General features: G+C 50.9%; 1 protein-coding gene across 4 annotated transcripts in view; it reads left to right on the forward strand.

Annotated features, from left to right (window-relative positions):
* The window catches only part of LOC137562460 (phospholipid scramblase 3-like), a 50,125-nt gene extending 42,145 nt beyond the window's left edge, over positions 1-7,980 (forward strand). For all 4 annotated transcript variants that reach the window (XM_068273823.1, XM_068273822.1, XM_068273824.1 and 1 more), the window contains exon 7: positions 7,550-7,980. In XM_068273823.1, coding sequence (XP_068129924.1) covers positions 7,550-7,600 — 51 coding nt within the window. In that variant the 3' untranslated portion in view covers positions 7,601-7,980. The remainder of the gene's footprint in view (positions 1-7,549) is intronic.
* Positions 7,981-9,272: the final 1,292 nt, after the last annotated feature.

Raw genomic sequence — 9,272 nt, forward strand, 5'->3', positions numbered from 1 at the left:
AGTGAGGAGCACACAGTCACACCAGAGATATCTCAGCAGACATGGTGAGGAGCACACAGCCAAATCAGGTATATCTCAGTAGACATGGTGAGGAGCACGCAGCCACACCAGAGAGATCTCAGCAGACATGGTGTGGAGCACACAGCCACACCAGAGATATATCGGCAGACATGGTGAGGAGCACACAGCCACACCAGAGACATCTCAGCAGCCATGGTGAGGAGCACACACACCAGAGACATCTCAGCAGGCATGGTGAGGAGCACACAGCCATACCAGAGATATCTCAGCAGACATGGCGAGGAGCACACAGCCACACCAGAGATATCTCAGCAGGCATGGTAAGGAGCACACAGCCACACCAGAGATATCTCAGCAGACATGGTGAGGAGCACACAGCCACACCAGAGATATCTCAGCAGACATGGTGAGGAGCGCACACACCAGAGAGATCTCTAGCAGGCATGGTGAGGAGCACACAGCCACACCAGAGATATCTTGGTATACATGGTGTGGAGCACACAGCCACACCAGAGATATAATCTCAGCAGACATGGCGAGGAGCACACAGCCACACCAGAGATATCTCAGCAGGCATGGTGAGGAGCACACAGCTACACCAGAGACATCTCAGCAGACATGGTGAGGAGCACACAGTCACACCAGAGATATCTCAGCAGACATGGTGAGGAGCACACAGCCACACCAGAGATATCTCAGCAGACATGGTGAGGAGCACACACACCAGAGAGATCTCAGCAGGCATGGTGAGGAGCACACAGCCACACCAGAGAGATCTCAGCAGGCATGGTGAGGAGCACACAGCCACACCAGAGATATCTCATCAGACATGGTGAGGAGCACACAGGCACACCAGAGAGGTCTCAGCAGGCATGGTGGGGAGCACACAGACACACCAGAGAGATCTCGGTATACATGGTGGGGAGCACACAGCCACACCAGAGATATAATCTCAGCAGACATCGTGAGGAGCACACAGCTACACCAGAGATATCTCAGCAGACATGGTGAGGAGCACACACACCAGAGAGATCTCAGCAGACATGGTGAGGAGCACACAAGACACACCAGAGATATCTCAGCAGACATGGTGAGGAGCACACAGCCACACTAGAGAGATCTCAGCAGACATGGTGAGGAGCACACAGCCACACCAGAGATATCTCAGCAGGCATGGTGAGGAGCACACAGACACACCAGAGATATATCAGCAGACATGGTGAGGAGCACACAGACACACCAGAGATATAATCTCAGCAGACATGGTGAGGAGCACACAGTCACACCAGAGATATCTCAGCAGGCATGGTGAGGAGCACACAGGCACACCAGAGATATCTCAGCAGACATGGTGAGGAGCACACAGTCACACCAGAGATATCTCAGCAGACATGGTGAGGAGCACACAGACACACCAGAGATATCTCAGCAGACATAGTGAGGAGCACACAGACACACCAGAGTTATCTCAGCAGGCATGGTGAGGAGCACACAGTCACACCAGAGATATCTCAGCAGGCATGGTGAGGAGCACACAGCTACACCAGAGATATCTCAGCAGACATGGTGAGGAGCACACAGTCACACCAGAGATATCTCAGGAGATATGGTGAGGAGCACACAGACACACCAGAGATATCTCAGCAGGCATGGTGAGGAGCACACAGTCACACCAGAGATATCTCAGCAGGCATGGTGAGGAGCACACAGTCACACCAGAGATATCTCAGCAGACATGGTGAGGAGCACACACACCAGAGATATCTCAGCAGACATGGTGAGGAGCACACAAGACACACCAGAGATATCTCAGCAGACATGGTGAGGAGAACACAAGACACACCAGAGATATAATCTCAGTAGACATGGTGAGAAGGACACAGCCACACCAGAGATATCTCTGCAGGCATGGTGAGGAGCACACAGGCACACCAGAGATATCTCAGCAGACATGGTGAGGAGCACACAGTCACACCAGAGATATCTCAGCAGCCATGGTGAGGAGCACACAGCCACACCAGAGATATCTCAGCAGGCATGGTGAGGAGCACACAGACACACCAGAGATATCTCAGCAGACATGGTGAGGAGCACACAGCCACACCAGAGATATCCCAGCAGACATGGTGAGGAGCACACACACCAGAGATATCCCAGCAGACATGGTGAGGAGCACACAGTCACACCAGAGATATCTCAGCAGGCATGGTGAGGAGCACACAGACACACCAGAGATATCTCAGCAGGCATGGTGAGGAGCACACAGCCACACCAGAGACATCTCAGCAGACATGGTGAGGAGCACACAGTCACACCAGAGATATCTCAGCAGACATGGTGAGGAGCACACAGTCACACCAGAGATATCTCAGCAGACATGGTGAGGAGCACACACACCAGAGATATCTCAGCAGACATGGTGATGAGCACACAGCCACACCAGAGATATCTCAGCAGGCATGGTGAGGAGCACACAGTCACACCAGAGATATATCGGTATACATGGTGGGGAGCACACAGCCACACCAGAGATATCTCAGCAGACATGGTGAGGAGCACACACACCAGAGATATCTCAGCAGACATGGTGATGAGCACACAGACACACCAGAGAGATCTCAGCAGACATGGTGAGGAGCACACAGCCACACCAGAAATATCTCAGTAGACATGGTGAGGAGCACACAGACACACCAGAGATATATCGGTATACATGGTGGGGAGCACACAGCCACACCAGAGATATAATCTCAGCAGACATGGTGAGGAGCACACACACCAGAGATATCTCAGCAGGCATGGTGAGGAGCACACAGCCACACCAGAGATATCTCAGCAGACATGGTGAGGAGCACACACACCAGAGATATCTCAGCAGACATGGTGAGGAGCAGGGGCGTAGCAATAGGGGGTGCAGCGGTAGCGACCACATCGGGGCCCTTGGGCCAGAGGGGCCCCGAAGGGCCCTCCCTCAACTACAGTATTAGCTCTCTATTGGTCCTGTGCACATAATAATCACTTCTTTAGATACTTTGAATAGTGGTAATCATTAACAAGCTGTTTCCAATCCTCTTCTTCCACCTCTGACACTGTAGTTGCCATTGGCAGGTTTTGGTGCACCGTATCAATTGCTATGTATAGAGTGCTTCGGGGGGCCCCATTGTAAAACTTGCATCGGGGCCCACAGCTCCTTAGCTACGCCACTGGTGAGGAGCACACAGCCACACCAGAGATATATCAGCAGACATGGTGAGGAGCACACAGCCACACCAGACATATCTCGGCAGACATGGTGAGGAGCAGACAGCCACACCAGACATATCTCGGCAGCAGGGCCAGTTTAAGCAACAATGGGGCCCCAGGGCAAAATAAACCTGCCCCCCCCCCCCCCCCCAACATATACCCCGGAACAAAAATCGGCATTAGGGGACCTTTTTTGCAGCTGGTATAGTCAGGGTGTGAAGTCCCAATCGGTCGGAGCTCCACATTCTAGCTATCCCAGCCTGCATGGGGGACAAGGGGTTAAAAAGTTTCAGGAGGGGGGACCCCACATAATTTAAAAAAAAAAAATTCCCACACTCTAAACATAAAAAAAAATTTGTGAAAATAGGAAAAAATGCCAGGGATCTTTATACAGCCATATTGCGGCTGTATAGCGATCCCTGGCCAAAGCGCTGCGGCTGCGTATGGACCCCCTGGAAACCCCGTCAGGAAATGTATTGCTCTTTCTTTTGATACATGTAAAATTACACTACCGTTAGGCTTGCTACTAAAAGTGACATTTACCACATTTAAAAGTATACTTTTTTCCTTCGAAACTTTAAAATCTACTTTCTCAAAAACTATAAGGTCTTTTTGAAAAATTGTTTTTTCCTCTTATTCCTAATGATCTCCTTAACATATCCTGCAAATTTAGGGTTTCTAGCATTTAAGGTGGATTTGCTATTAACCATTAAAGTCGGCAGGTTTTTAAATGTGTATTTTTTTTCCTTTGAAACTTTAAAATCGATTTTCTCAAAAACTATAAGGCCGATTTGAAAAAAAATGTTTTCTTCTTGTAGCCACTGGGGGCCCCTACAAGCTCTGGGGCCCTGGGGCAGCTGCCTCCTTTGCCTCTATGGTAGCGCCGGCCCTGCTCGGCAGACATGGTGAGGAGCACACACACCAGAGATATCTCAGCAGACATGGTGAGGAGCACATAGCCACACCAGAGACATCTCAGCAGCCATGGTGAGGAGCACACAGCCACACCAGAGATATCTCAGCAGGCATGGTGAGGAGCACACAGCCACACCAGAGATATCTCAGCAGACATGGTGAGGAGCACACAGACACACCAGAGATATCTCAGCAGACATGGTGAGGAGCACACAGCTACACCAGAGATATATCGGTATACATGGTGGGGAGCACACAGCCACACCAGAGATATAATCTCAGCAGACATGGTGAGGAGCACACACACCAGAGACATCTCAGCAGGCATGGTGAGGAGCACACAGCCACACCAGAGAGATCTCAGCAGACATGGTGAGGAGCACACAGCCACACCAGAAATATCTCAGTAGACATGGTGAGGAGCACACACACCAGAGATATCTCAGCAGACATGGTGAGGAGCACACACACCAGAGATATCTCAGCAGGCATTGTGAGGAGCACACAGCCACACCAGAGACATCTCAGCAGGCATGGTGAGGAGCACACAGCCACACCAGAGAGATCTCAGCAGGCATAATGAGGAGCAGACAGCCACACCAGAGATATCTCAGCAGACATGGTGAGGAGCACACAGCCACACCAGAGATATCTCAGCAGACATGGTGAGGAGCACACAGACACACCAGAGATATCTCAGCAGACATGGTGAGGAGCACACAGACACACCAGAGATATATCGGTATACATGGTGGGGAGCACACAGCCACACCAGAGATATAATCTCAGCAGACATGGTGAGGAGCACACACACCAGAGACATCTCAGCAGGCATGGTGAGGAGCACACAGTCACACCAGAGATATCTCAGCAGGCATGGTGAGGAGCACATAGCCACACCAGAGATATCTCAGCAGGCATGGTGAGGAGCACACAGACACACCAGAGATATCTCAGCAGGCATGGTGAGGAGCACACAGCCACACCAGAGATATCTCAGCAGGCATGGTGAGGAGCACACAGACACACCAGAGATATCTCAGCAGACATGGTGAGGAGCACACAGCCACACCAGAGATATCTCAGCAGACATGGTGAGGAGCACACACACCAGAGATATCTCAGCAGGCATGGTGAGGAGCACACAGCCACACCAGAGACATCTCAGCAGGCATGGTGAGGAGCACACAGCCACACCAGAGAGATCTCAGCAGGCATAATGAGGAGCAGACAGCCACACCAGAGATATCTCAGCAGACATGGTGAGGAGCACACAGCCACACCAGAGATATCTCAGCAGACATGGTGAGGAGCACACAGCCACACCAGAGAGATCTCAGCAGGCATGGTGAGGAGCACACAGACATACCAGAGATATATCGGTATACATGGTGGGGAGCACACACACCAGAGATATAATCTCAGCAGACATGGTGAGGAGCACACACACCAGAGACATCTCAGCAGGCATGGTGAGGAGCACACAGACACACCAGAGAGATCTCAGCAGACATGGTGAGGAGCACACAGCCACACCAGAAATATCTCAGTAGACATGGTGAGGAGCACACACACCAGAGATATCTCAGCAGACATGGTGAGGAGCACACAGACACACCAGAGATATCTCGGTATACATGGTGAGGAGCACACAGCCACACCAGAGATATAATCTCAGCAGACATCGTGAGGAACACACAGACACACCAGAGATATCTCAGCAGACATGGTGAGGAGCACACAGCCACACCAGAGACATCTCAGCAGACATGGTGAGGAGCACACAGCCACACCAGAGATATCTCAGCAGACATGGTGAGGAGCACACACACCAGAGAGATCTCAGCAGACATGGTGAGGAGCACACAGACACACCAGAGATATCTCAGCAGACATGGTGAGGAGCACACAGCCACACCAGAGATATCTCAGCAGACATGGTGAGGAGCACACAGCCACACCAGAGATATCTCAGCAGACATGGTGAGGAGCACACAGCCACACCAGAGAGATCTCAGCAGGCATGGTGAGGAGCACACAGCCACACCAGAGATATCTCAGCAGACATGGTGGGGAGCACACACACCAGAGATATCTCAGCAGACATGGTGAGGAGCACACAGACACACCAGAGATATCTCAGCAGGCATGGTGAGGAGCACACAGCTACACCAGAGATATCTTAGCAGACATGGTGAGGAGCACACAGCCACACCAGAGATATCTCAGCAGACATGGTGAGGAGCACATAGCCACACCAGAGATATCTCAGCAGACATGCTGGGGAGCACACAGCCACACCAGAGATATCTCAGCAGGCATGGTGAGGAGCACACAGCCACACCAGAGATATCTCAGCAGACATGGTGAGGAGCACACACACCAGAGATATCTCAGCAGACATGGTGAGGAGCACACAGACACACCAGAGATATCTCAGCAGACATGGTGAGGAGCACACAGCCACACCAGAGATATCTCAGCAGACATGGTGAGGAGCACACAGCCACACCAGAGATATCTCAGCAGACATGGTGAGGAGCACACAGCCACACCAGAGAGATCTCAGCAGGCATGGTGAGGAGCACACAGCCACACCAGAGAGATCTCAGCAGGCATGGTGAGGAGCACACAGCCACACCAGAGATATCTCAGCAGACATGGTGGGGAGCACACACACCAGAGATATCTCAGCAGACATGGTGAGGAGCACACAGTCACACCAGAGATATCTCAGCAGACATGGTGAGGAGCACACAGCTGCACCAGAGATATCTTAGCAGACATGGTGAGGAGCACACAGCCACACCAGAGATATCTCAGCAGACATGGTGAGGAGCACATAGCCACACCAGAGATATCTCAGCAGGCATGGTGAGAAGGACACAGCCAGCCACACCAGAGATATAATCTCAGCAGACATGGTGAGGAGCACACAGACACACCAGAGATATCTCAACAGACATGGTGAGGAGCACACGGCCACACCAGTGTAGAGTCCAGGGGCGTAGCAATAGGGGGTGCAGCGGTAGCGACCGCATCGGGGCCCTTGGGCCAAAGGGGCCCCGAAGGGCCCTCCCTCAACTACAGTATTAGCTCTCTATTGGTCCTGTGCTCATAATAATCACTTCTATAGATAGCTTTGAATAGTGGTAATCATTAACAAACTGTTCCCCATCCCCTTCTTGCTCCTCAGACACTGTAGTTGCCATTGGCAGGCTTTGGTGCACCGTATCAATTGTTATGTATAGAGTGCTTGGGGGGCCCCATTGTAAAACTTGCATCGGGGCCCACAGCTCCTTAGCTACGCCACTGGTAGAGTCCATGCATCTGATCTGGTATTGATGAGCTCTCTCTTTGTCTTCCTCAGGATCTTCTTCAGGAAGAGGCGAATCGGAATAACTCTAACTCTTCATCTTAATAACCTGCAGAAGCCGCTTGTTTCAGAAGAGAAAATGGTCTGAGCCGTGTACAGAAGATGCACTGTTAATGAATAGTGGCAATGTGTAGACCCCACCTGACTGCTGGGCATGGTCAGCACAGAGCTCCACCTTACCATACACAAATGCAATGTGCAGAGACTTCTATTAGATTCAGGGGACAACAGGAATCCACACACACCTGATCTCTTGGGATACACATCTGGGAGGAACAATGATACAAATTCTAGATTCCACATTGTAGGTGTAATATGGACAAACTACCGACAAAGTAACAGGAAATGCTACTGGAGTGTACTGGTTATATTATACCCGGGCTTCATCTTGGTAAATGTGTAACAATGAATCATTTTTCAGATTATATTCGTGTTTTGTATCTATATGGGGGGGGAATGTGAGTGTATAACTATATTAGGAGTATACGACTTGTAAAAGAAAGTCAGTGGAAATGACCGGGATATTTAGAAACTATGGCCCATATGCAATCCATTTTGTCTCCCAGGTTACATCTTCACACCTTGTCATAAAATGCCCTTTAAACTATCAGCAAGATAGAAAATACTCAAAATAATTTTGATATGATTTTTTCACCAACTTTTGGGTACCTTTTAAATTGTAACATCAGGGCCGGATTTACCATAAGGCATTTTAGGCACGTTCCTATATGGAAAAGTGGCTCACTCCATTCCCCTAGGACCTCCCTCCTTCCCCTATGCAGAGTCCTGATGAGAGTGTAAATGAGAGTTACTTACCCTGCTGCATTCCACTGCTGAGATCTCCCTTCAGTCAGGGGCACCTCTGGCTACTGAATACTGAGGTTCCTCTAGCTACCGAATACTAAGGGCCACCTGTTGCTACTGAATACCGAGGGTACTTCTTGCTTCCTAATACTAAGGGGCACCTCTAGCTACTTATTATAGTATTAGGTAGCCAGACATAACCTCAATATAAGGGGCACCTACATATGATAGGTAAGGGAGAAGTGACAGCCGGGACAGCCAGCACACTTGCGGTGCAGTTTGGTGATTTGTGAGTTCACAGAGGGTGGAGTCTTGGGTGCCAGGACATCTGTGCCTATAGGCTGCTGTGATGTAAATCCGGGACTGCATGCATGGAGGGTGGAGTCTAGGGTGCCAGGACATCTGTGCCTATAGGCTCCTGTGAGGTAAATCTGGGCCTGGATGCATGGAGGGCGGAGTCTAGGGTGCCAGGACATCTGTGCCTATAGGCTCCTGTGATGTAAATCCGGGACTGCATGCATGGAGGGCGGAGTCTAGGGTGCCAGGACATCTGTGCCTATAGGCTCCTGTGATGTAAATCCAGGCCTGCATGCATGGAGGGCGTAGTCTAGGGTGCCAGGACATCTGTGCCTATAGGCTCCTGTGAGGTAAATCTGGGCCTGCATGCATGGAGGGCGTAGTCTAGGGTGCCAGGACATCTGTACCTATAGGCTCCTGTGATGTAAATCCAGGCCTGCATGCATGGAGGGCGTAGTCTTGGGTGCCAGGACATCTGTGCCTATAGGCTCCTGTGAGGTAAATCTGGGCCTGGATGCATGGAGGGCGGAGTCTAGGGTGTCAGGACATCTGTGCCTATAGGCTCCTGTGATGTAAATCCGGGACTGCATGCATGGAGGGCGGAGTCTAGGGTGCC

This window comes from Hyperolius riggenbachi, chromosome 3 (genome assembly GCF_040937935.1).
Source record: "Hyperolius riggenbachi isolate aHypRig1 chromosome 3, aHypRig1.pri, whole genome shotgun sequence".
Taxonomy (NCBI): domain Eukaryota; kingdom Metazoa; phylum Chordata; class Amphibia; order Anura; family Hyperoliidae; genus Hyperolius; species Hyperolius riggenbachi.